At 42.7% G+C, this 27,310-nt stretch overlaps 1 protein-coding gene across 13 annotated transcripts in view; it reads right to left on the bottom strand.

Moving 5' to 3' along the window:
* Positions 1 to 27,310, bottom strand: part of ARHGEF9 (Cdc42 guanine nucleotide exchange factor 9) — a 307,760-nt gene that overhangs the window by 49,971 nt on the left and 230,479 nt on the right. For all 13 annotated transcript variants that reach the window (XM_073361041.1, XM_073361042.1, XM_073361040.1 and 10 more), the window contains 3 exons: positions 18,422 to 18,613; positions 8,487 to 8,666; positions 3,826 to 4,058 (listed from right to left, as the gene is read on the bottom strand). In XM_073361041.1, the coding sequence (XP_073217142.1) occupies positions 3,826 to 4,058; positions 8,487 to 8,666; positions 18,422 to 18,613 (605 nt within the window). The remainder of the gene's footprint in view (positions 1 to 3,825; positions 4,059 to 8,486; positions 8,667 to 18,421; positions 18,614 to 27,310) is intronic.

The following is a 27,310-nucleotide window of genomic DNA, read 5'->3' as shown; positions in this document are numbered from 1 at the left end:
GCAATCCACACCATCCTCCGGATCATTTATGAAGATATTGAACAAAACCAGCCCCAGGACCGACCCTTCGGGCACTCCACTTGATACCGGTTACCAACTAAGATATGGAGCCATTGATCACTACCCATTGAGCCCGACAATCTAGCCAACTTTCTATCCACCTTATGGTGCATTCATCCAGCCCATACTTCTTTAACTTGCTGACAAGAATACTATGGGAGACCGTGTCAAAAGCTTTGCTAAAGTCAAGAAACAATACATCCACTGCTTTCCCTTCATCCACAGAACCAGTAATCTCATCACAGAAGGCGATTAGATTAGTCAGGCATGACCTTCCCTTGGTGAATCCATGCTGACTGTTCCTGATCACTTTCCTCTCATGTAAGTGCTTCAGGATTGATTCTTTGAGGACCTGCTCCATGATTTTTCCAGGGACTGAGGTGAGGCTGACTGGCCTGTAGTTCCCAGGATCCTCCTTCTTCCCTTTTTTAAAGATTGGCACTACATTAGCCTTTTCCCAGTCATCCGGGCCTTCCCCCGTTCGCCACGAGTTTTCAAAGATAATGGCCAATGGCTCTGCAATCACAGCCGCCAATTCCTTTAGCACTCTCTGATGCAACTCGTCCGGCCCCATGGACTTGTGCACCTCCAGCTTTTCTAAATAGTCCCTAACCACCTCTTTCTCCACAGAGGGCTGGCCATCTATTCCCCATGTTGTGATGCCCAGCGCAGCAGTCTGAGAGCTGACCTTGTTTGTGAAGACAGAGGCAAAAAAAGCATTGAGTACATTAGCTTTTTCCACATCCTCTGTCACTAGGTTGCCTCCCTCATTCATTAAGGGGCCCACACTTTCCTTGGCTTTCTTCTTCTTGCCGACATATCTGAAGAAACCCTTCTTGTTACTCTTGACATCTCTCGCTAGCTGCAGCACCAGGTGTGATTTGGCCCTCCTGATTTCATTCCTACATGCCCGAGCAATATTTTTATACTCTTCTCTGGTCATATGTCCAACCTTCCACTTCTTGTAAACTTCTTTTTTATGTTTTAAGATCCGCTAGGATTTCACCGTTAAGCCAAGCTGGTCGCATGCCATATTTATTATTCTTCCGACACATCGGGATGGTTTGTCCCTGTAACCTCAACAGGGATTCCTTGAAATACAGCCAGCTCTCCTGGACTCCTTTCCCCTTCATGTTAGTCCCCCAGGGGATCCTACCCATCTGTTCCCTGAGGGAGTCGAAATCTGCTTTCCTGAAGTCCAGGGTCCGTATCCTGCTGCTTACCTTTCTTCCCTGTGTCAGGATCCTGAACTCAACAAACTCATGGTCACTGCCTCCCAGATTCCCATCCACTTTTGCTTCCCCCACTAATTCTTCCTGATTTGTGAGCAGCAGGTCAAGAAAAGCTCCCCCCCTAGTTGGCTCCTCTAGCACTTGCACCAGGAAATTGTCCCCTACTCTTTCCAAAAACTTTCTGGATTGTCTATGCACCACTGTATTGCTCTCCCAGCAGATATCAGGAAAATTAAAGTCACCCATGAGAACCAGGGCGTGCGATCTAGTAGCTTCTGCGAGCTGCCGGAAGAAAGCCTCATCCACCTCATCCCCCTGGTCCGGTGGTCTATAGCAGACTCCCACCACTACATCACTCTTGTTGCTCACACTTCTAAACTTAATCCAGAGACACTCAGGTTTTTCTGCAGTTTCCTACCGGAGCTCTGAGCAGTCATACTGCTCCCTTACATACAGTGCTACTCCCCCACCTTTTCTGCCCTGCCTGTCCTTCCTGAACAGTTTATAACCATCCATGACAGTACTCCAGTCATGTGAGTTATCCCACCAAGTCTCTGTTATTCCAATCACATCATAATTCCTTGACTTCACCAGGACCTCCAGTTCTCCCTGCTTGTTTCCAAGGCGTTGTGTATTTGTATATAAGCACTTGAGATAACCTGCTGATCGCCCCTCATTCTCAGTAGGAGGCAGGAGCCCTCCCCTCACAGACATTCCTGCCTGTGCTTCCTCCCGGTATCCCGCTTTCCCATGACCTGTGGGCACAAAGAATTTTAGGTATCAGGTATTTTAGAAATTTTAGAGATATTAAATATTTTAGAAATTAAGGCTGTGTCTACACTAGCATTTTTGTCAGTAAAATTTTTGTCCGTCAGGGTGTGAAAACACATACTCCTGACCAACATAAGTTTCACCGACAGAAGGGCAGGTGTGGACTGCGCTTTGTCGGCAGGAGACGCTCTCCCACTGACATAACTACTGCCATGTTTTTTCACACCCCTGAGCCAGAAAGTTGCAGTGCTGTAAATTCCCATTGTAGACAAGGCCTTGGTCTTGGACAATTGTAGCTTAACCACAGGAATGCATTGATTCCCTCAGAACGTCACAACATCCATGATTATATAATCACACAGTAATTTTAAGAGTCCTCATTGAAAAAGGAATGCTTTAAATTAGGTTGAACCCAAAAATGTAATTTACCCTCAGTGTAATCACACTGTACATCTCCCCTTTGGTATTAGTACTAATTATGTAAGAGGAATCACAGATTCCTTTTTTCCCTGAGGCTGCCTCTCCTTACGTTAAGTTAGAAGCCTGTATTTACATCACAAAACAGCAAATGCCATTGTGACATTACAATGGTTTGGGACTGGAAAGGAGAATAAGACACAAGATTTGGACCCTGGGCTGGGTTTCAAATGTCTCAGAGCTCAGCGGGTTCAGATTCAGGGTTTTGATTTGGCCCCATGATAAAGGAAGGGAGAAAACTTGGATTCAGGTCTGGGATTAGGTTTCAAACGTCCACCTTTACAAAGATGTTTGTATCTGGGTTTGGTTCAAGCTCATATCTATTCGACGTTGGTGAACCAGGGCAGATCAAATAAACATAAACCTCTGCTCTTGTCACCCCTTTGTCCATTTCCAAAACCAAATCACAAATCAAACCGTTTTAGAAGTTTCTGAAATATCTGGCTGTTGTTTGTGTCTGAATGCCCTGGGCTCTCTGCCTCCCTGGCATCTGGAGCTGGGGCAAAGGTGGGGAGGCTGGGAGCCAGGGAAGCAGAGAGTCCGGGTGCTCAGCCATAGCACAAGCAGAAAGTGAAACTGACAAGTGTCGTCCAGGCGGGCAGCCATTATTTCAATTTTCCCAGAGAAAAATTCAATTTTGAGAAAATGGCATTTTTCATCAGAAAATCATTCTGATGGAAAATTCCTGGCCAGCTCTAGTTCAGAGAAACATACAAACTTTTGCGTGCTTCTCACATCCAAACCCAGATTCCAAAACCAGTGACGGACACAACCTGCGACAATCAGATCAGGATCTGATTTCCCCCCAACTTTCGGGAGTTCAGATCCAAGTTACTGGTCTGGCCCATTTCTATCCAAACATGAGAGGTGTTCCCATTCCCAGCTGTGATGAGTTCACGGTTAGGAGAGGGAAACAAACTTTTTTGGCTAATGTATCTTAACCGAGTACATGAATCAATAATTCATCTAGAGTAGCAGGTAGCATCCAAAAGTACAGCTACCTATCAGTACTTCAGGTCTCTGACTACAATGGGGTTCAATTTGGTTCCACTGGGAATAAGTGCTCCAGGCAGGCTTTCTATCTAGTTTGCTGAACCTCTGCCCTGCCTTAATTTTAACAAGTTTTCATGAAGCGAAACAGCTGGATGCAAGAAGAAGTAAGAGAGAAAACGCTTTGCTATTTAGTGTGTGTAGATGCCATGCAAAGAAATAGGCTATCAAAAGTCCTCAGTTTAGTGAAAGCCATCAAAAACACAAGTACAGTTAAAAAAAGGCATCTCATTACCTGTGATCCTGTGCAGTATACTTCAATAGCTCTGCCAGTTGCAAGGGGTATTTGCAGATCTTCTGCACTGGTGTCAGAAGGAAACCGTCTATGGCAATGTCAATCATCTGCTGCAACAAGCGACATGCTTCGAAGAAATGCTGGTACCTGCCATCTTTCATCAGCTTGGACAGCTCCATACATGCGTCCAAGTGATTGTTACAGTACTCCGAATAGATCCAGAACCCGTCTTGCTGCGAGAGGCGAGAGTGGGGGGAATGAACAAAGAAAGAAACAGGGAAGAGAGATGAGTGCATCAGACAAGTGCTGGGAACAATAAAGTGCTTGTCACACTAACAAGAATAAATTACAACAAATAAAAGAAAAACACCCCAGCAGCAGCAAGGTCTGATGCTGGATTACTACCACGCAGGCCTTGTCCCGTTCTCTGTGTGGCACTCAATTAGCACTGTGTCTCTGCAGGGAACCCTTTACACTGACACATTGTTGCAGGTACATATGAGCTACAGTAGTGTAGTAAGATGAGCCCTGAAGAGAGCCATGTGGGAGCTTTCTGTTTCAAATCAAGAGATGGGGTTTTCTTCCTTTAAAATGGTCCAGGTGACGCTGAGTCACAGCTCTGGTCTTTGGCAGCACACACGGCACAGTAATAATGGCAGGCGCAGAGTGCCTTCCAGCAGACGCTCCCCAAAGCGTTTCACAAATCTCTGGGATATTCAAACCTATCCCACAAACCACGTGGGATAGGTTTGAATATCCCAGCTTTACCAATGGGGAAACTCAGGCACGAAGGAGTGGAGGGACTTGCCCACAGTTACACACCAAGACAGTACCAGACATAGGTGCTGGAACTAGAGGTGCTTCCGCACCCCCTGGCTTGAAGCGGTTTCCATTATATACAGGGTTTGCAGTTTGGTTCAATGGCTTTCAGCGCCCCCACTATAAAAACTGGTCCAGCGCCCCTGGTACCACACCTGGATCACAAGACCACCTCTTCCTCCTTTGCACCAGTCCATCAAGTCTGTTAGTATTAGTATTTATTTGTATTACCTTGCCTAGAGGCCAGCCTAGACACTGTCCTGGTCCCATTGTGCTGGACATGGTATAAACACATAGTAAGGGAAGCAGTCCTGCCCTTAGGAGCTTACAGGCTATACAGACAAGAGGAAGAAGAAAAGGATACGTACAAGCACACTGGAATCTAAGGCACAGAGAGATTAAGCGAACACCCAATATCACACAGAGAGAGGAACTGAATCCGGGTTTGTGAGTCACAGTCCTACATCTCAGCCACAAGACCAGCTTTTGCTATGCTGCATGCAAGCTATGGTTGCTACCTAATGATGCAAAGGAAGGAGACGCTTACTCCTTAAACACACTTGGCCAGTAGTGCAATGCTTATTACATAATCAGGTGGGACCAAAAATCGCATTCCCTTCATGCTGTACATGATGGGAAAATGTCATTCCGACCCTTGCATGTGATCAGTTTGCACACTCTGCCTTTTGTACTACCTGTTTTGCTCCAATTTTACTTCCTTAAACACAACAGGCTTCCTGGATAGAACAAGAACCTGGGAATCAGGAAACATGGCTCCAGAACCGTTGTGAAGGCACAGAGACTCCAGACAGATGACCCTGTGCTTCGAGGGGCTCAAGGAATGTGGGAGTTCTGGGGAGTCAAACACCTTGCTTCCCTCCATCAGAATAACCTGGGGGAAACCCTTCAAGAAGAGCCTCACAGTTCTCCACCAACAAGCTCTCCCACCTGTCTGCAGGAGGGGATTAGTCCCCCACCATGAGGATATAGCCCGTAGTGAAACTCTCCCATGACTTCATACTATGAGTTTTCCAGTCTGTTTGCCCCTCTGCAGATTTCTAACATGCTCATCACTGTAGTATCTCAGCACCACTGTTAGAGATATAAAGAGGGATGTTTTTATTACAATACTGTCCATCAAAAAAGAAAGGTGCTCTTGGCTGCAAAGGCCAGTGGCAATTAGGAGAAGCTGTGAGTGGTTTCAATGGTGTCCCACTGAAATTTCATTAATGTCTACAATGAGATTCTCTAATGAAACTGAAGTGTTGCTGAGGTGAAACGTAGCTCAGCCCAGGTACAACTCTAAGTAATGATGTTACACATAAAAGGATTCACATCCTGGATCTTACATAAGCTCCGATATAGCACTTCATTCTCCCTAAAGGAAAGCTTAAAAAAGCAGAACTGTAATTTTCTTGACATATTTACAACACTGGCCAATTTATCAGCTCCCGCAATATACAGCTTATGTAACAGGCGAGATGGGGTGGGCTAAAGCCTCCAGCGCTATATTGTCAGCTACTGTGTTTTAGCATGAGTAAGCTATCTGCTACCTTGCTGTCACTATTAGGCAGCATGAGGCCTGGTGGGCCAGCAGCCTTCCATCCGGCAGAGAAACACAGTCACAAAGGGGGGAGGGGGATTATAAAGTCAGATGGGGTTGCATTCCTTGCACATGTGCTGTGTTTCTACAGCCAAGACTCCAAACATGTGTTTTCCTTTCTTGTGAATCAATCCACTGACAGCTTACATTGCAACAAACCGTTCCGCTCAGTTGGCATGCAATTAGAAATGCCAGGTTTCTTGGGTTGAGAGTTTTGTTTTAAACCCACCAATCAAACAACTCGGGTTCTTGACTTTAATATAGGTCTGAGAACAGATGGACATTTATTTTTAGAACCATTTTTTGAAAAAACTTTCCATATGGTGAGCCACGTATTTGTAAATTGCTTCCATACAGTTAAATCTTGGTCTCCCCTGTACCTGACGAACATAGGTATGTAGGAAATGCCAGACAGGATCAGATGTATAGTCCATTTCCAACTGTGGCCAGTACCCGTGGCTTCACAGAAGGGTGCAAGAAACCCTGCAGAAGGCCATTCCAGGATAACATGCCCACAGGGAGAGTCTTCCTAACCTATATTAGTCAGAGGTCAGCTTATGCCCTGGAGCATGAAGGTTTCTGTCCCTGCCAAAACTCTTGATTAAAAAAAAAATCATTTAAAAGGTGTCAGACATAAAATTTATCTTGGAGGGTAGCCACATTATTATTAATAAATAAATAATAATCTCCTCTTCTGGAAAAGGCCTTTAGAATTAGATAGATGATGATAAACTTTTTGCAACATTTTTAAACTATCCTGTAATATTGAATAAAGGTTTCTATCCCTTATACCACAGGGTGATTTTAAAAGACAAAGGAAAAGATCTCACTGTTTATTAAATTCTATAGGTTATAGAAATAATTTCTATAGAGCCCTATTTCACTTCTGTGGAACACTATTGGTTGATTTAGATTAGATAACATTTTGATATGAGGGATACTGATGATACTTTGCAGTTATGTAATACGTTTGGAACTGTGGATCTCAAATCACTTTACCAAAATTAACTAATCAAGCTTTGCAACACATTTGTCAGGTAAGTAGCCATTTTATAGATGGGGAAATAAGTGATGTGACAGTCAGAAACAGATCCTACACACTTGTACTATTCTTTTGTATTCATCCTTAGCAATTTTCCCATGTTTCCAGTTTTTGAAGGATTCCTTTTTTATTTTCAGGTCATTAAAGAGCTCATGATGGAGCCATATTGGCCTCTTACAGTTCTTTCTGTCTTTCCTATGCATTGGGATAGTTTGCTATTGTGCCATTAATACCGTATTTTTGCCATTTCTCCTCAACACCTTTGTCCCTTAGATTTTCTTCCCATAGGAGTTTGTTAAAATCTGCTTTTTTGAAGTTCATTTTCCTTATTCTGCTGCTTTCACTCCTTCCTTTCCTTGGACTCATTAAATCTATCATTTCATGATCACTCTCACCCAAACTTCCTTCAACCTTCAGATTCACTACCAATTCCTCCCTGAAGTCTGAAATGGCTGTGCCTTTGCTTATTTCCACTTTCTGAAACAAAAAATTGTCCCCAATACATTACAAGAACTTACTGAAAAAATTGTGTTTTGCCATATTACTTTTCAAACAGATGTCTGGATAGTTAAAGCCCCCCATTACTACCAGTTTTTGTGGTTTGGCTTTTCTGTTATTTGCTCCAGAAATGGCTCATCTACTTCTTCTTCCTTACGTCCCCTTCCAGGATGCTGTCCCTGCTTTTTTCCCCTTTTATCTTCACCCTGAGACTTTCAACTGGTCTGCCTGTCACCTCCTTCTAGACCTCAGAACAAGTGTATTACACATCAAGAATATATATGCCTCCTCCCTTTTTTCCCTGCCTGTCCTTCCTGAACAAGTTATCCCCTCTATACCAATATTCCAGTCATGAGATTTATCCACGTCTCAATGATGCCTAGTAAATAATAATTTAGCTACTTAGTACTAATACTCCCAGATCTTCCTGTTCATACCTCGTACCCCTTGCAATTGGGTCGAGACATGTAAGACGTTGAGCAGATTCACTGACTGTTATCCCTCTTGTTGTTCCTGTGTTTCCTATGTCCTATAACCTTATGCATCACTTGTGAAGTTTGCCCATTTCCAAATCTAGCAACAAGAAACCAATAGTCAAGGTAGCCTCTGATCTGTAATCTGAGGAACCTGCCATCCAGAACAGTGATGATCCAGTCATGTAAAATGGCTTCTGCCTTCTCACTCCCTCCAAAAACTTACATGTTCCAGGAAACAAGGTCCAATTTCACTGAGGTGGGGGTCCTCATTGTTATATTGTTTCTCCAAGTCCCGGACAAAACCCATCTGAAACCTGTAGATATCTTCGATGTTGCCGAATATGACCTTTAACTGTTCATCGCTGAACATGTCTCTCCTCTTCCGGCACTGCTTTAAGTAACCCTGCAAGGAGAAAGAGGAGGAATTTGTAAAATAACCCAAACACTCACAATGCCAGATGGGCCTTGGAAACAGCAATGGACAAAAAAAGTTACTGTCCCCTGCACCCATGGAAGAGCCAAGCACAAGACAGACTATGGCCCCTTGAAGCTCTGTGGCCCCTAGGGGTTATGGCAAGGCTGCTTCTTTGGAACATGGGCAGGGCCCTGCCATCCTGATAGGCTTGCTAGCCTTGGTCAAAAGCTGCTGTGGAGTACATGCTGATCCACTCAAAAGCAGGTATAGGGAGGGCAATACAGAGATCTACTCCGCCTTCCCTGAGCACTCTGCCTGCACCTTCTGTGGAAAGGGAGTACTTCTGAAAGGAGCTTAGCCACCAGTGCTCGGCGCTTTCCTAGGTCTATCAATGCTGCAGAGAGGAGCAAGCCTCACGTTTGGTCCTTCATACCGTAAAGGGATTTGGTTACTCATTTCTGTCCCTGTCAGTCCCTTTAAAAATTACCGCCATGCAAACAAATCCATTAGTTTTGGTTCTTGCTGCAACCATTGTCCCCAGAAAAGGTGCCACATTCTCATACTTTGATCAAGGGCGCACCATCCTACTGCGACAGCTGCCTCGGTCTGTCTTTCAATAGGCTGGCCACCCTCATTCCCCTCCACAGCCACAGTAATCGGCACTCGGAAGCAGCCATTCAAGCTGCAGAATATTCCATTAATGTCTGATTCTATGGTCTTGGTCTCATAACAGAGAGTGAATGAGCACATGATGCAACCATCCTTCCCATTGCTACTGCACTGAGCACAAGGTATCTGAGACCTACTGCTAGCCAAAGGCCTCTACAAATCTCATGGGACATCCCTGACTTGGAATGCTGTGTGGTTTATCCCACCATTATTTATTTGCCTGTGTATGAGAAACAAAGGCAGGAGGTTTTGCGGTTCTGAAAATGTCAGTGTGTGGGAACACTGAATGTTAAAACAAAACAAAAAAATAAAGGTTTGATGGTGGTTTCAGTTTATTGGCTGCCTAACGAGGGAACAGCAGTGATGGAAGATAAAAGCCATAGTTAAATGTCATCTTGGAGGAAGAAAATAGCATCATTTTCTTTTCTCTTTCCCTCTCCTTTTTATTCTCCCAGATTCTCCTCAGTTACGCTAGTGCATTAAAGTCAGTGAGGTTGTGCCAGGGACGTTTCTCCCATTTTCTTGGCTATTGTTTTATTATTAAATAATGTTTTATTATTTAATGTATTATTTATTATGTGTATTCTAGGAATGCCTAGACTCCTAACTGAGACTGGGGTCCCGTTGTGCTAGGTATTGTACAAACAGAGTAAAAGACAGTCCCTGGCCTGGAGAAATTATACTGTAAATAAACTAGACAGATGAAGAATGGGAGAAAGAGGAAGAAGTATTGCCCCCAGATGGGACACTGAGTGGAGAGAGTTTGAGTGACTTCCTCAAGGCCACAAAGTGAGTCTGTGGAACAGCTGCAAACTGAACCCAGTTCTCCTAAATCCCAGTCTAGTGCCGCAGCTACCAGATCATCCTTTTTTCCTGTCCCTCGGCCTCTTATTATTACTATTAATTGTTGTTTGTATTACAGTAGTGCCTAGAGACCAGCTGAGAACAGGCCCCATTGTGCTAGGCACTGTACAAACATAGATTAATAGACAGTCCCTGTCCTAGACAAGATAGGTAAGTATGGGAAAGGGTTAGAACACACAACCCTTTATTTGCCTTCCTACTTGCAGATAATTTTTTTCTTCCCAGTCCACCAATTTATCTGAGTATTCAGATCTAAGCTTTACCGGTTGAAGGAGCACAGTCTAGCACAGCGGACACTGCCTGGGGAGGAAGGAGACCTGGGTTCTATTGCTATCTCTGCTACTGCCCTGCTGCGTGACCTTGGGCAAATCCCTTCGCCTCTCGGCATCTGTTTTCCCTCACACTGTTTGCTTGTGTTGTCTATTTAAATTGTAGACGTTGCTGGGCACAGTGGGGCCACACTCTCACTTGAGGCTTCCTAATTTTAAACAACAATAATAACTGAGGCCCTGTAAGTTGAAACCTTATACTTGTTTCCTCATCCCGCAAAGTAAAGAAAGGTGCTGGAAGGTTCAGCTGAAGAGCTGAATTTGGGAACTGAGTCATGCAGATGAACCACTAGCTGGTGACACACAGCTGATGTTGAACAATGATAAATATTAGAAAGGGATAATAAACTGCACGTTAGGTTCACCAAGTGGTTTCCTGGAATGACGACTTTAAAAAGATGATGGAATTATAAATATGATTTGAGACATCCTGGCTAACGGCCAACTTCCTAAATGTCCAGTTTAGCTAACATCATATCAGACCAGACCATAGCTGCCTTTGGAGACAATCCTCTCTTCCTCCCTTAGCCTAGGGTTTGATCATGAAATACATTACACAATTGATGAATCTGAGTCTCAGCTCTTCCAGGGACCTGCTTTGGAACTCAATTACTCATCTCCTTGGGTTTCCCCTCTCATTCTAAGGATGAAATGACCTGAAGAAGTGGAGCAGCCTGATTCACAGCCGAACAATTTTTAAGCTATGGCAGCTTTACAGCAAATAAATGACACAAGCCAGGTAGAAATCATGGGAATTTTTGCTATAATATTTTCACTCCCACATGAGGATCTCAAAGCACTCTGCAATATGAACTGATTCTTGCAAACCACCTGTGAAGTAGGAAAGGATTATTATTCCTCTTTTATAAAACCATTCAGTGGGTGAATCACGCAAATGGGTTTCAGCCATTGCTAGTTGGCTATTCACTGTGACCACTGCCTTGAATATTTTCCACACTCCACGTGCTATGTCACCGCTTGCCTAAGCCACATGCTACTCAGAGTAAAGCAGCAAATCTCCATAGAGATGTCAATCAAAGCCTGGGGAATGTAAATAAATAAATAAATGCAGCATTCAAACAAAGTTCCCGAGCCTTCTCTTGTATTTGGTTTCTACATTTGGATGGTTAGCTTCCAACGTGAGCAACCAATTGAAAGAGACCACTGATTATATATAATACACAGCAAGCACCAGCTAGAAGGCTGCAGAGTTTTTCCAGTAAATTTACTTTTGTTGCATAAAACAATGTCACCTTTCTGCCACTCATTCCATCAGGTTTGCTCAGGCTGGGGATAGCTGACTGATGAGCAGATGTTGGAGAACGCTTTGCTCAATGAAGACCTAAAAATAGCTGACAAACTGTCTCCTTTTAAAGTATTTTTTGATGTTGTCCCTGTGGAATAGCAAAGTTGGAGAATATTTGCAGGAGGTTAAGTGCTAAGTTTTCTAAGCCCTGGAGTTGGTATATAAAGAGGCATGGGATGTGACCCATCTTCCTTTTCTTCCACAGAGAAGGAGAGAGAAAACAGAAGAAGGAAATGAAACTGAGAATATACTAGACAAGCGATCGCTTGTGGGTTCCCCTCTTCCTAGCAGTGAGACAGTTCATTCCCCTCATGGACCATCCCCACTGCTTGGTTCTCAAAATATTTCATCCTGTAGGCCACCAACGTAGGGTCCAGAGCTTCTGATGAGCTATTGGGCTCTTCTGAGAGCCATTCTGGTATGCACATGCATCAATGGTAACCACAGGAACGAAGCTCAGGCTATGAGATGTGAAAAGAAACTTGGACAGTCATGACTGCATAGTACTTACTCAAATACCCGACTGTAGTGAGCACTGTATACAAAGTGCATAAGAACTGCATATTTGGACTCCTGTTCCCCCCCATCAGCATAGTCATTCCTGTGACATGTACACTGTCAGTGCAAGGGGGTACAGTATAATACACACCAAACCCAGCAAGAGGTAGCCAAATTCCACAAAAGAGAGCATAGAAAACCAGCATTACGATAGCAAAATGACATGTAAAATACAGTGTGAGCCGGCTCCAATACAGAACAAAATGACATGTACAAGTGTAACAAGGTCAGCACACGCCTCTCATGCATGCCCCCTTTTCTCTGATAGTGCCTGCAAACACTTCCTTTCGAGGGGGGAGGGGGGCTTTCTCTCGGTTAGGTGTGAACTTGCTTTTCTTTTTTGTTATTACATCAGGGTGGCACCTGCCTCTTGCGAGCACCCCCAGGCTGCTAGTTCTCTCGGCTGGTCTTTGGCAGCTCAGCCCTCCGGTCGAGCCGCACAGGCTGTCCCCCCTTCCAGGGTATACAGTCCAGTTTTTTTTTTAGCCCTGATATAGGGCTGTAGCTCTAAGGTTTCTTCCCCAAGGCACTGCCTTCTTCAACCACCCAGCCGGGACCCATCTCAGTACCCTCAGCTCTGGCCTCCCTACCTCTCACTCTCCCATCTGCAATCCCTGCAACATACTGCAGCTAAAATCACCTTCCTTGCCCACTACTTTGTTCATGTTACTCCACTGTTTGAATGCCTTTGCTGGCTTCCCAGAGTCATTCTGCATTAAGTATAAACTCCTCATGTTCATGCTCAAGGTTCTCCACAGTGTGACTCCTCTTTGTATCTCTGCCTTTTAGCTCAAAGGGAGGTGTCGGTGTACCGCACACCTCAGGATCAAAACTTTAGACTGTGAACTCTTTGGGGTAGGGACTATATCTTTTTATATGTCTGCAAAATGCCTTGTCCATCTAAGGTCTTCTATTCTAGATGGGGCTAGAGTGCAGCATATGTTAAGGTTGTCTGACACTTCCCCACTATAAGACCCTATTTTTTGTTGTTGCTTATTACTTTCCGAAAGTCTGTTTGGGCTGAAATTCTCTATGCAAGATGACTAACTTAAGCTACATTTGTTTATGAAGTTCTGAAAAATGGTTCAGCCATTTCTGAGAATGAGGCTAGGGTGGAAATACATTGTTTTGCCCATAGTTAAAAAATTCTTGCAGTTGTTCTTTTGCGAAGCTCTAGTGCAGTGGTTCTCAAACCGCAGCCCAATTAGCACACAGCTGCAGCCCAGCTGTGTGCTAAAAAAAATCCGGTCCCAGCACACACGGGGCGAGGCTCGGGGTCCCGGCTGCCTGGCCCCGTGCACTGGGCTTTGCTCCTGCCTCGCTCTGTAAAGCAGTCTCTGGGACGGGGGCACTGATCATAGGGGTCTGTGAGGCGTTTTAGTGGAGGGAGGGCACTGTAGTTCTCAACCTGCAGCCCATATAACACATTGTGGGACACAATGATACATACATGGAGAACCACTGCTCTAGTTCCGCATACAGTCTGCTCTAGAGCCTCCGTACTGTGGAGCAAGGCTTGCAACGTAGCAAAGGGGTGACCTTTATGGCAAGGATATGCCTTTTGCTGCTCCACTGAAAATACACCCAAATTTGGCCAAGTTATAAGTCTTTGAAAAATCTCAGTTTAAAGAGGCAATGGGCAGCTTTAACACTGGCATTTCCTAACTCTTGAGCACTGGACTTTGCAATCTTAATGTTCTTTTAATGTTGTTTTTTTGGATCTAATAAATAATAGTCCTGTGAAGCTCCAAAACATATTGGCATTGGGTGTGTTCTGAGACTGGAAGCTGCAGGGCGAGTGCCCTGAATCACCCAAGACCTGAAGCAATCTAGTACAACTGCATTTCTTGAGATGTTTCCTTGATTTTAGATGATGTTATGTGATTACATCTTAGCAGCGAGACCTGGCTCATGCAGCTATACTCTATACTAAACTCAGTCCTGACTTTCATTAGCCTGTCAGATTCCTTCTTCCATATGACTCAATGTAGAATAATGCAATGCTTTCCCTGACATCCTAGAAATCAGAGTAGGGGGATTTGTAAAGTTTGCCTATGTCAGCAGCACTTCTGTCTCTCATCAGCTTGTTATCAGAAGACTATTCACTCTGCAGCATAGGATAACACCTCTGTGTTCACCCTGCAGCACTGACAGGAGATCAAGCTGTCCTAGCTATCTCTAAGTCTAGTCACACTCCACTTAAGCACAAAAGCATGCAGTCAGGTCAACTTATTTGGATAGAACCTGGAGAGATTAAGCTGTCTCCCAGCCTTCTCGGAGCAAACCGATTGCTCTGATTTGCACACTTACTTTGAGCAAGGTGAGCTTCTCTCCTGCAACGCATGACCTATCACATTTGCAAATGAGAATGCTCATTTCAGTCTTCTCTAGTTTACAAAGGCATCTGAACCCTTTATTGGTACTCCACCTTCTGGTAAGATTTATCCTACAATTCTATTTGGTATAATTCACAGCAAGACGAGAGTCATGGAGATACACATCTCCTGACACAATGGGCCAGATCCTCAGCTTGTGTAAATCCATGTAGCTCCACTGAAGTCAGTGGAGCTATCCCTATATACATCAGCTGAAAATCTGGCCCTGAAAAGCCCAGTGACATAGCTGGCAAGTGGTAAATTCAGATTTTCTTTTGTTGAACAGAAAAATGCCAGAGGAGGCAAAGAAACGATACACAGTAAAGCTGCTGCAATACTTCGCTGCTTGTTTAGGTCAAACACCTTTCATTGAAACAATATAATTGAATCAAACTGACTTGCCCCCAAATTGAAATCCCAAGATTCTTCCAAAATTGAAAAAGCATGAAAAATCTCCCTTCTGCTTTGCCTCATCAGCAGAAACAGGACCAGTTTACGCAAATGAGATAAAGTCATTAGAGACTTTTCAGTATTGATTCTGCAGAGGTTGGGCACAGGACTGTTAAATTTTAAACTATCAGTGGCATGAATTCAAAGCAAAGGACTTTGACTATAGGTCTTTAAGACTAAGGGGAGGATGAAGCTCTGAAAGAAGGAGGATGGGTGAAGAGAGAGTGAATGAGCTGTAAAAAGAAAGGGGCTATTCCTTTCACTCAAAGGCAATCAATATTTGTCTGAAAACATTAGAAAAATGGATACATCTGGCTTAGAGAGTAGAGGTGGTCAGGAATTTTTCACCAAAACTTTTTTTCTCTGAAAATGCCGATTAAAAATCCAAACTTTTCCCAGGAAAGGGTCAGTTCTGACAAATTTGACCAGAAAACATTTTGAAAAAAGGTTTTGAAGTTGTCAAAACTTTGCATTTCAACATATTCAAAATAAGAAATTCTGGTTTTCCAGTCTGAAATGACTTTTCATTTTGAAATATAAGCTGATTATAGTAAAAATTAAAAATAAATAAAAATGATTGAAAGCTAAAGGAAATGTTTCAAAATTACTGAGATGAAATGTTTAGATTCCAACTTTTTATAAAAAAAAACAACCCAGATTTTCAGTTTGTAAAATTTTTTGAGATTTTGCTTTTTCATCCTGATTGCGGGACAAGGACATTTTTTGAAATCTCAACAACTTTTGCAGCACAGGAAAACCATTTCCTTTCTAGCTGTGTTATGGTAGGAATCTGATTTCTAATTTTCATAGAGTTCATGGTAACAATATACTTCTATAGTACCATTTATTCTGACAGATCCCAATACACTTTAGAAACTATGGGCTAGATCCTCAACAGAGCTCCCCTGAAGTCAATGTAGCTACACCAATTTACATCACCTGAGGATCTGGCCCTATATATAAACCTCCATCCCTTAAATCCCCTCAACACAAATTCTAAATAGAAGGAAATGCCGAGGGACAACCTCTTAACCACATTCTAATGTTCACCACAGCATGTTCCTTCTGACAATAACAGATTCCATTTCATCACAAGGAACTTACTTCTGCCTCCGACTTATAAGGAAGCATGGTACACACAACACATTAACCTCTCTTACAGTATAACACAAAATTGTAATTATAACCTCATGTGTTACAACACGACACACTGCACACTTAACCTGTGTACATGTGTCAATCTGAATATTTACTAATGTTGCTGAGGCTGTAATTAAGGTGTTGTGCTATATAGTGAAGGAGATTAATAACTTGTGTGTAGTTCTCCACACTGAAGATAACAGTTACTGTAGCTTAATGAAGGTTAAGCAGAGGATCTCAAGGTCCAGACTTCAAACCTTGATAACAAGCAACCTGGGGGATCCTTTAGATTGTACATAATATAATTAAACAACTACATTTATTTAATTCGCACAGTGAGAAAATGTAGTGAGGGCACATGTCACTCCAATCCCCTTGGGGAGTTTCAATCCCATTGTAAATTAGAGGAAATGGCAGCCATTTTGAATAAAGGAAAGTTGTGAACATAATAGGAAAGATAGGCAAAAGCAACTGATACTAATCTTTCTTTAATTACACCCCCTAATTTCTTCACATGTACATTCAAAGGTAGCTGGCACTGAGTTTTAATTCTACGGAATGTCTGAAGGATAAAAATCTGGCCGTTTGTTAGTAGGATGGGTATGAAAAAAAGTCAGAACATTTTCTTAATAGTCCCACTTTTAATTAATTTGAACTCAATTTTCAGCTAAATCTGTTCTCATTTCAGTCCTTACTCATAGATATCACACACACACACACAGCCATCCCTGGAGAGAGAAAGGCATTGCATTGCAAGCTGGATAGCTGTGGGAGGAGAGGTAGGTATGATCAATGAAAGTGACAATCCACCTACTTTTACAAAAAAACTGTCACAGGATCTTTAATGTCTATGGAGAGCAACAGGATCTTGGTTTTGAAGGTTTCAGCTGAATGATTTCTACACATTAAAGTGCTTGGAACTCAATCTACCTCAGAAGGAGCAGAACCTTCTCAGTATCCAGCCTTTGGTTTCAGGCATCCTAAGTATTGTAAGCCTGGTTATTTGGATATGAGCCATCCCCTTCCAGTAGATAAGGCTAGATGGAATAGTGGATTAGTGCAGGACTGAATTTTTGATTGTGGAAAGCCAGGTTCAACCAGGCTTAGGTCAGCAGGTGAAAAGACTTTGGAGCCCTCACTCTAGTTTTGTACACAACTACAAACACATGATGACTTGGTACAGATATCTATCCGTCTGGCGTGGGAGTGGGGAGAGAGGCTAAGGACAAGAACAGAAAGCGATGATCCAAGTCAGGATGAAAGTAAATTCACAAAAGGTACAAGAGGGTGAGGCTGGCCTAGAGTGTGCTTATACAGAGCGGTGTGAGCATGCAGCACTGGAGTAGCAGTGGGGGCTTTGAGTCAGGATTAGGGTGCAGTGGCAGAGCTTTGTGGGGAGCCTAGGACTGGGATAGCAGTTGGGGATTGTGTTGCATTGGCAGAAATGTGTGGGGAGCCCGTGACTGAAACAGCAGGGTCGTGCTGAAGGCACAGGAATGTGGCAGACTGGCAAAGATATTTGTGGGAGGGTGGGTGAATTTCAAAGCCCTTGTCTATGGCAGTTCCCAGCCACAGTTCGTAAAATCTCTTCTTTTACGGGTACCAAATAAAATAAATTCAATCATAAAAAATGACAACAACAACAAACTGTACAATAACCTAAAACAATTGTTTAATGTAGGAATTTCCTGTGATTTTTCCAGGTCTTTGAATCATTGGTGATGGTTAGGAATAAGCATTTTGTGGTCAGGCCCCAAACCTGGGTGAAAGAATAGAACAGTGTGGCTGGCCCTCATTTTCTTTTTGTTGATGACTGGAAGTAGCGTATTGCTCTAAAGGCTGATGTGATGCTTCACACGGTGGCTTGGCCAATCCTGTCCCTTAATGACCTTTCCTTGCACTTAAAAACAAGACTCAAGTCTCTTGATGAAGCCTGGAGATTCTCTCTCTCTCTTTCCCCACCACCCACTTACAGTCTAGATATCTGGATCCTGGTCACACACTATTCTTCTTTGTTCTAGCAACTGAAGACTCCCCACAGCCCCCACGTACCTCACAAATGTCCTTGAGGTGTTTGATATAGTGGCGCTCTGTGCTCATGATTTCATTGATTACATTGGCTCTCATCTGGTCTCGGTTCTGAAGGGTTCTGCTGAGACAGAGGCAGTCGGCGCTTGGATCCAAATGGCCATTCTGTACTTCGCTGGTTCCTTCCTCTACTCCGTCTTCTTGGTTCACCCATAGCTGTGAGGAAGAAGAGGGAATGGCAATACATTTATTAGTAAAAGTATCAGGAGCCCAATTAATAAAAATAGGCATGGTAACAATGGGAAATTATAGAGAGGAATATTGGAGAAGAAAAATAGGATAGCAACTTTTAGCTTTCAACACAGCTTGTCCTCTTGGATGTGGGCCCCACCCTCGTCATCCATGCCTGCATTCCCTCTAGGCTAGACTCTTGCCGTGCACACTGCATGGATCTGATCTAGAAGGTCACTTTAAATCTGCAGGTAGTGCAGAAAGCTGTTACTCTCCTTCTGAGAAGAGAAAGCTAGAAGGGAGCATTTTCTACCTGTGCCCCATGCTCTGAATGGGATGCCACTCCAGATGCAAATGATATTCAAGGTGCTGATTATTAACTGCAAAGGTTCCAGTTACAATGGATAGATCTAAATTCATCCCTGCACCAGTGCAGAGCCCAGCATAGGGACCGAAGGGAACAGCATATGCCTTCCCTATCCTGAGGCTGCCAGCGGAAGGGGAACAGTACAGCTGGTTAGGGCAAGGATTAGGGCTGCCCTACATTGCACTGAGATTGCCATAGCCAATATGGGCTTTATGTGGTTGTAGGGTAAATAGCTAGGAATGCTCCCCAGCCACACTTCCTCCTGCCTCTGGAACATCCACTATGTCAGTGGCTCCAGCTTGAGTCACTGTGGCCAGCCCTGCATCTCGCAGGAAGGCCTCCTGCACCAGGGTATTCCCTGCAGGATCTTAAAGCCACTTTGAAGCCATTTTTTTGCACCAGCATAGCTGGCTCAAAGTGGCTGCAGTACAGGGCTGAATTCCCTTAATAAATAGATAACTTTATGTCAGGTCAATTTTGATCCCAAACATAAAATAATAATAATTTAATTAAATGAAGAAGATGGGGTCTAATTAACACTGTAAAGGTCATTGAACCAAAACAAACCCATACATAGAATCAACCCACTTTAAACAGATACCTGTGTCAGGCATATACCATTAAATCTCCTGTGTCTCATATAACACCATTTGGGATCTGCTGTGAAAGGAATAAATCTTTTGACGAGGAATAAGCTGTTTGCTTTCACCACAGAAGACTGATTTGAAAAGGGCAAAGTATGTCTGGTTCAGAAATCGGAATGTATCTGAACTTCAATTAAGTCTAAACCTTGATGGGACATTGAGGTTTACATAAACATTATAGTATATGAGGTCTGAATGAATACTGATTTTCATTCCAATTGCAGTTTCCGCTGATCTTTATGTTTCTCAGAAGAAGCCTTCCTCAGCCAGAGTGCCCTACCTTAACATCAAGAGATTCTGTTGTGGGAATTGCACGATGGTCCATACCCAATTCCTGGGATGAACAGAATTTCTGAAAAGTGTTTGTGGAATGAGGGTGAGTTTGGATTGGCTGGTGAACATTCTCAAAGGGTTTGGATTGGCCAGTGAACATTCTAAAGTTGTATTGCTTGCAAAAAAACAACAAATAAGGGTTGCTATGTTTTCAAAACAGTAAACTTCCCTTTCATCGCCAAGTCAACATAGTATGCAGTGATCTCCCAAAATAAAAAGTATATCTGGCTGCTAGCTAATTCTTATGTCTGAGGAAAACCTCAGAGCATTTGCAAGTATACAAATCTAGTTGTTAATAAAAACCCTCCATTTGTCACATTTGCCGTAAAGTAGAAACTGGGTAAAAGGCACTATTAACTAGAGCTGAGTGAATAATGAATTTTTTTGGTTTAGAGACCTACAAATTTACCTTAGTTGTGCAATTAATTGTAAAAAGTCTATAAAAGTTCATAAAATGTTACAATAACGTAGAACAAATGTCAATAAAAACTAAGTCAAGTTGATTTCCATAATGAATGTTATGAACAGGGGCAAAAGAACCAGATAGAGAAACTAAATTATGCCAAATAAAAAAGGCCATGCTGATATAATTCAAGGACTATGTTGAAATCATGCTAGGTTAAAGAAAAACAAAAACAAAAGATGTGGAATCGGAAATTAACGAACCATAATTGGTGGACAAAATAATGATGCAGTGGGCTATTCCAGCCACCACTCCCACTGTGGGTCCTTAAAGAAAGAGATTTGGAGGGAGAATATAGAAAACCAGATGAAAAGAAAGAAAGATGGAGGCTACTACAGCAAGGTTCACCGTCATGGTGGCCACCCCTTAACTCCCATTTCCTGAGACCCCGATCCTTCATTTCCCTAATCCTCAGGGACGTCCTAACCAGACCAATCTAAAGAGAGAGAAATGCGATGACACTGCACACCTACCCACTCCATCTGACCCCAAACACCACCTGAGATGAAACAGGATTGGACTTTAACAACAGCAGCAAAATCAACAGCTCCAATCCATCTCAGCTAGCTTCTTCTCTTTCCCCCAATAGGCCAGTTATTACCATCTTTGATACCATCTAAGAGACTGTCCAACAAGGTTTTTCATTCCTTCTAAAACTCTCTCAAGTAAAGGGAACAGGGGATGTTGTTAAAATTAAAGCCTTACTTAATACTTTAACATCTCAAATGCTTTAACTGTTTTCCCTTGTCTGTATCTTTAACAGGATAAAAGGATATTTAATAGCGTGTTTGCCACAGCACTAAGCAGGCTGAGGTCTCTATATACCAAAGCCTGGACCTTGTGTCACACTAATTAATGTTGGACACTGACTGGGTTATGTTCACACCTTTGGTCTATATATTTCATACAGTAGGACAACCAATAAAATAAAATAAAACAAAACAAACCTGGATCTATTTGAATTGAAAAACATTTTTTCATCAAATTGACGAACTAAAAGAATCGACCAAAACATTTTGAATTGACTCAAAACACTTTTCTTCCCTCCCTCCCCCCCAAATTTGGCTGTTTCTGGTGTTTTTCATCTTTTTCTGTTTTTCTTTTTAAATTGGCCACATTTTAAATTTTGAAAAGGTGACATAAAATGTTTTAAAATGGTCAAAGTGAAACATTTTGACTCTTTCAAAAAAATAAATAAATTTCCAAACCCAAACTATTTACCAAAGGCCCTCCAAAGTGCATTTTTTGACAAAAGAAGAAATAGAAAAAAAAATTGTCCCACTTTACTTATCAACTCAAATAATGCCCAGCATTTAGTGAATGTACAAACATTCTGTAAATCCCAAACTCAACAGAAACGTTCTCATGATAAAAACATTCTAACAGAAAGTTGTTTTCAAATAAACACATTTTCCTTTCCAGTGCCTCAAAAAAAAATTGCATTCCTGAGAACCTGTAAGTAAATCTACCTATAAACAAATATGAAACTGACTTTATGAATACTCATTGTCCAAGCTGAGAAAAAGGCACAAAGTTAAAAAAAAGCATAAAGAGTGAAGATAAAAATTATTTTTTTATTATTCTTTCAGATTTAATAAGCTAAATATTTATGGATAAGGAATTTTGTTTCCAATATATGATTTTTAAATTGACTGTCCCTTTAAATTGCCAAAGGAAAAAAAATGGCACAACCTTTTTATTCTGGATTTTTTTCTGTTTTTCTAACTGATGATTACATTGTGCTCAGCAACATCTCTTTTATCACAGCTCCAGTGTTTTGTCTTCCCACAGTGAGCTTTAAAGGTCAAGGAACTGGAGATTTTGGAGAATACCCACCTCTTTGTGAGCACTTCTAGTGATATAGTAAACACAAAAGAATAAAAATGTTCTTCTCAACAATAAGGGAAAAATTATCCTTCCTGCTATACTTGCCAGATGTCTCAACCACAGAGTAGGCAATAGAGATCTTCCTCAGGGATAAGAGATCACAGGAACACAAGAGAATCATGCTGGGGCGAAGTGAACCACAACACAGAGATCCACATGGCAGATAAGAGAACTGACATATGCAATAGAAAGCCTCACTTTTCCCCATTTATGCAGTACAGTTACTTTTTCCACTTAATCTGGGCTGTGACAATTGACTGGTCATTTTCATTTTTGGTTTAAGTTACTTTGAATTTCTAATTCTTAGGCACTAGGATACCAAAGTGATGATAGTGGCCCAAATGCCTGGAGAGACAGACAAATGTTGGGTACTTCAGATTGCTGGAAAGGAATGTTTACAATAAAATAAATAAATACATACATAATCCAAGTTTTAGCTACTATTTTAAAAAAATTAAAGAATTCTGTGCATTATAAGGGTTTTTTACACACGTACATAAATTGTGATACTAAAGCAATATTGACAGGCCCACCTTTTTAACAAATGCTAGTAATAGTTTCCAGTTATACACAACTTGATCCTGTGCCCACTGAAATCAATGGAAACACTCCCACTGATTTCAGTGAGAGCAGGATTGAGCCCACAGTGAGCTGTATCCGCGAATCATAAAGCACTTTACAAACATGAATAAAATTAACCGTCTCGCTATGAGAGAGGCAGTATGGTCTAATAGATAAGGCACTGGACCATGACTCACAGGAAAAGGCCTAATGGGTGACCTTGGGCAAGTCACTTCATCTCTGTGCTTCTGTTTCCCCATAGTAAAAAGGGGATAATGACACTCACCTCCTGTGTAAAGTGCTTTGAGATCAAAAGCTAGGTATTATAACAGCTAGGAATTATTATGATGATGCAAGCTCGACTGGCTGTTATATTGTCTGTGCCTGCCTGCATAGAGACATACAGAGGAGTAAGAACACCTCTTTTATCCCTGTGTGGGCTACCCAGACATTGAGTAAATTACAATGCACCCCCCTAGTCCCTGACAGCACTGGGTCAGGACACTGTTCCTCGGTGCAGAGGACGCACCCTGCACACCACCTCTTGCTCAGGACTGTGCCTAAAGACACAATCTAGCTCAGTGTTATTATAACCACTTTACATATGAGGAAACCGAAGCAAAGACCACATGCCTAGTGATCCTGGCCAATCCAGGAATAGAATCCAGGTGTCTTGACTATTCTAATCATCCTACCAACCACATCCTCTCACTGATGTCCCTGCCCCGATACTGCAGATTTCCCTAGCATTGCCTTGTGACGCCGTAGTTATTACTGCACTTCAGGATGCCTGAGGCACCTGGGGATCTTGGCAGACTAGAAAGTGAAGTGAAAACAGAAGCAGTCCCTCTTTCCCTCAAAACAACACCTTTGTTCTTCTGTTATATAAGGAAACCATACACTGACTACTAATGCTTTGTACCTGTCCCCATGTCAATAGACCCAAGAGTCAGTTTAATGTCTTGTGTGATGGAGCAGAAAAGAAACACAGTGAATACGCCTGTCAGTTCCTGTTTTTTATGTTCTAGTGCATAGGCGGACCAGGGGAGTACGGATGCAGAATCCTTGCCCCCTTCCATCACAGTAATGAGTCCGGCAGCAGCAATGCCAGGGCCAAACACAATGATTATTGCAAAGGGCAAATGTGGCATTTACCTGGCAGAAGCCATCAGCAAGCCCCATGCTAAGAAGCAGTGTAAGTCCAAGACATAACTGGGCAGTAATTAGCGAAAAGGAGCCAAATGCCAGTGTAGAGAGGGGCTAGACACCCCTGATCCCCTATTGCTAACCTCCGCTCCCTCCTCATACCATAGGGGGGGATTCACTCTGAGGTAGGGCAAGCAGCAGTAGCTCTGTTTGCCCCCTCTGGGTTTTCTGCTGGGTGGGACAGCTTTGATTTCCATAGGAGATCTCTGCCACAGTGGAGGCTGCTGAAAAGATGGACTTGAATCATTCCATCTCCTGGTAAACTTGGCCATGCTCTGTTTCCCACCCAGCACCACCCACTTTTCAGGCTGTGTAGGGTTCCTGGCAGAGAAAAATTTCCTTGGCCAAGGGCATTTTGCAGGATTTCTGCCAAATGGCCAGAACTGGAACATTGGGTTGATGACGCCCTTTGTTCCCTCTGCCTGGGTGCCTGACGCACTGGATTGGAGCTCAAGCAGAAGATGCAAAACTCAGCTATACAGAGCCTCCTTCCCAGCACCTGAAAATGAGATAAGAAAACTGCCCCTGAACAGAGTCTGCAGGGACAACTGATAGCCAGTCGCATAGCATGGTTCTTCCCAGTGGGGCTATTCCTCCAGCAATGTGAACAGTGCATCCCCCTGTGTAAGAGCTCTTTATAGAGACTGGAGGGAGCAATGTTGCACATACACAAGCAGAGAAATGTGTTACACTGAAAAATAAACCACCGTGTCCTGCTTCTGAGTAACTTGACATGGTGGGGGTAGGCTTTCAAAGTGTTCTCTGGGGGCTGTTTTAGCTACATTGATCACACTGATTTTCCTGGGGGGCAGCTGGGGCGGGGGGGGAGGGAGAGTATGCTTTAAAGACCATGGGTTCATGCTTGGAATAGAAACAGGGCTAAAATTCTAGAACAAAGAATTGCACTGGTGCTCTGTTGGGAGAGAAATCCTAGTGATGGGATCATCATTATTCAAACCCAAATACACCTTCAAAATCAAACAGAGCAAATGTTCATATTAAACCCTCAGCTCATGCCAGCTAAAGTTCTAAGTCTCTCCTCATATTATCCTCTTCCCATCATTAAAGTGCTTCTTGCAGGTCAACAAATTCAGACTGGCAAAGTCTCCATACCAGATTGGGACCGCACTGTTGTCAATCTCATGGTGCTATTGCAAGTCTTGCAATATTGGATGTTTTTCTTAAAGTAAAAAGAAAAGGAGCACTTGTGGCACCTTAGAGACTAACCAATTTATCTGAGCATAAGCTTTCGTGAGCTACAGCTCACTTCATCGGATGCATACTGTGGAAACTGCAGAAGACATTATATACACAGAGACCATGAAACAATACCTCCTCCCACCCCACTCTCCTGCTGGTAATAGCTTATCTAAAGTGATCACTCTCCTTAAAATGTGTATGATAATCAAGTTGGGCCATTTCCAGCACAAATCCAGGTTTTCTCATCCCCCCCCCCACACACACAAACTCACTCTCCTGCTGGTAATAGCGCATCCAAAGTGACCACTCTCTTTACAATGTGTATGATAATCAAGGTGGGCTATTTCCAGCACAAATCCAGGTTTTCTCACCCCCCGCTCCAAAAACCACACACACAAACTCACCTTCCTGGAGAGTGATCACTTTAGATAAGCTATTACCAGCAGGAGAGTGGGGTGGGAGGAGGTATTGTTTCATGGTCTCTGTGTATATAATGTCTTCTGCAGTTTCCACAGTATGCATCCGATGAAGTGAGCTGTAGCTCACGAAAGCTCATGCTCAAATAAATTGGTTAGTCTCTAAGGTGCCACAAGTACTCCTTTTCTTTTTGTGAATACAGACTAACACGGCTGTTACTCTGAAACCTTTCTTAAAGTACCAGCTCCTGGAGGCAGGTCATCATGTGAGAATCTCAGCTGTCATTCAAAAACAAAAAAGGTAAGTTTTTGGTCCTTGTGCTTGTAGACAAGAGTGTGAAAGCATGAACCCCAAAGGCTCAGAATCCAAAAGGCAAATAGGAATCCAACATTTATTATTTTTAAAACTCTCATGATGTTTAAGTCAATCTTGTGATTTTGGAGGCCTAAGTCACGGTGTTTGAATGCTTGGAGTTCACAATATGAGGACCCCTGTGATGACAGGTTTTTGCATCAGCTGTCTGCTATTTTCTATTTGGTTTCCTATACAAAAAAGGTTAAACGTGTAATTTTTAGTCTAGCTGAGTTCTATTTTGGATTGAGGAAAAACAACAAAGAAAGAAAGAATGAAGGTACAGTCTCCAGATGAGAGAAAGCAGAATATGTCCTTCACTTTAGTATGATCCAGCCTGAACTGCTTAAGAACACAGCAGGCAGCGAATTTCCTTTCATTTAAAGGTGCAAGACACAGAAAACAAACATAACTCACAGTTACCAGCACATAGCCTCTACAGCACATACTCTACATTTTGTGCCTCTGATTCAAAAGGAGAGGCCATCTCTCATGGTATTTCAACATTTTTGTTTCTGATCATAATCTCTGGACATTTTTGCACTTTGGGAACATTTGATTAACATTTTACTGGGTTTGGTTTTGTTTTGTTCTAGGTTTGATTGGAACCAGAATTCAGAAGTATCAGGAAACTCTATCAGTCTTTTCTCACAAGAACTTCAGCCTCGTTTTGCTAACCCTAAAGGTTTAGACCTTTTGGGGAAGCATTCTACTTTTTAAGTGTTTATCTGCATTGATCCAAACTTTCCAGAACTCCTATGTTCACTTGGCACTGCATAAAACCAGCCTTCCCTTGCTGTCTAACCTTGATGCCTGTACAAAGTGGTTAGCAATTCTGATAAGAGTCGTTCTTTGAGAGAAAGGATCATTCTATGGTCTGGCTTGGAACTCGGGAGATCTGAGTTGGATTCAAAGCTCTGCCACATATTTCCCATGTGTCCTTGGGTTAATCACAATCTCTCTGAGCTTCTGGTTCTCCAGCTGTCAAACAATCCTTCCTACTAGGCGGGTGTCTTACGAATGTTTTTGAGGTGTTCAGGTGCTATGGTGAAGGGGGACATAGAGAAGCTTATACATAAACTGAATGTAGACTATAGCTTTGGGAATTCAATTGCTTTTGTATGAACCCTCATTTCCTTCTGTACCTTCTTGCCTGGAGGTTACTGCTGAGAAGTAGCTGTGCCGCGTTCGGGCTGGGGAGGGTTACACACAGTCGCTTTGCCAAAGTGAACCACGTTAGCTCTTTTGAGTTA

This window comes from Lepidochelys kempii, chromosome 9, assembly GCF_965140265.1.
Source record: "Lepidochelys kempii isolate rLepKem1 chromosome 9, rLepKem1.hap2, whole genome shotgun sequence".
Taxonomy (NCBI): domain Eukaryota; kingdom Metazoa; phylum Chordata; order Testudines; family Cheloniidae; genus Lepidochelys; species Lepidochelys kempii.
The sequence above is the reverse complement of the archived record's forward strand: the minus strand, read 5'-3'. Positions and strand labels throughout refer to the sequence as shown.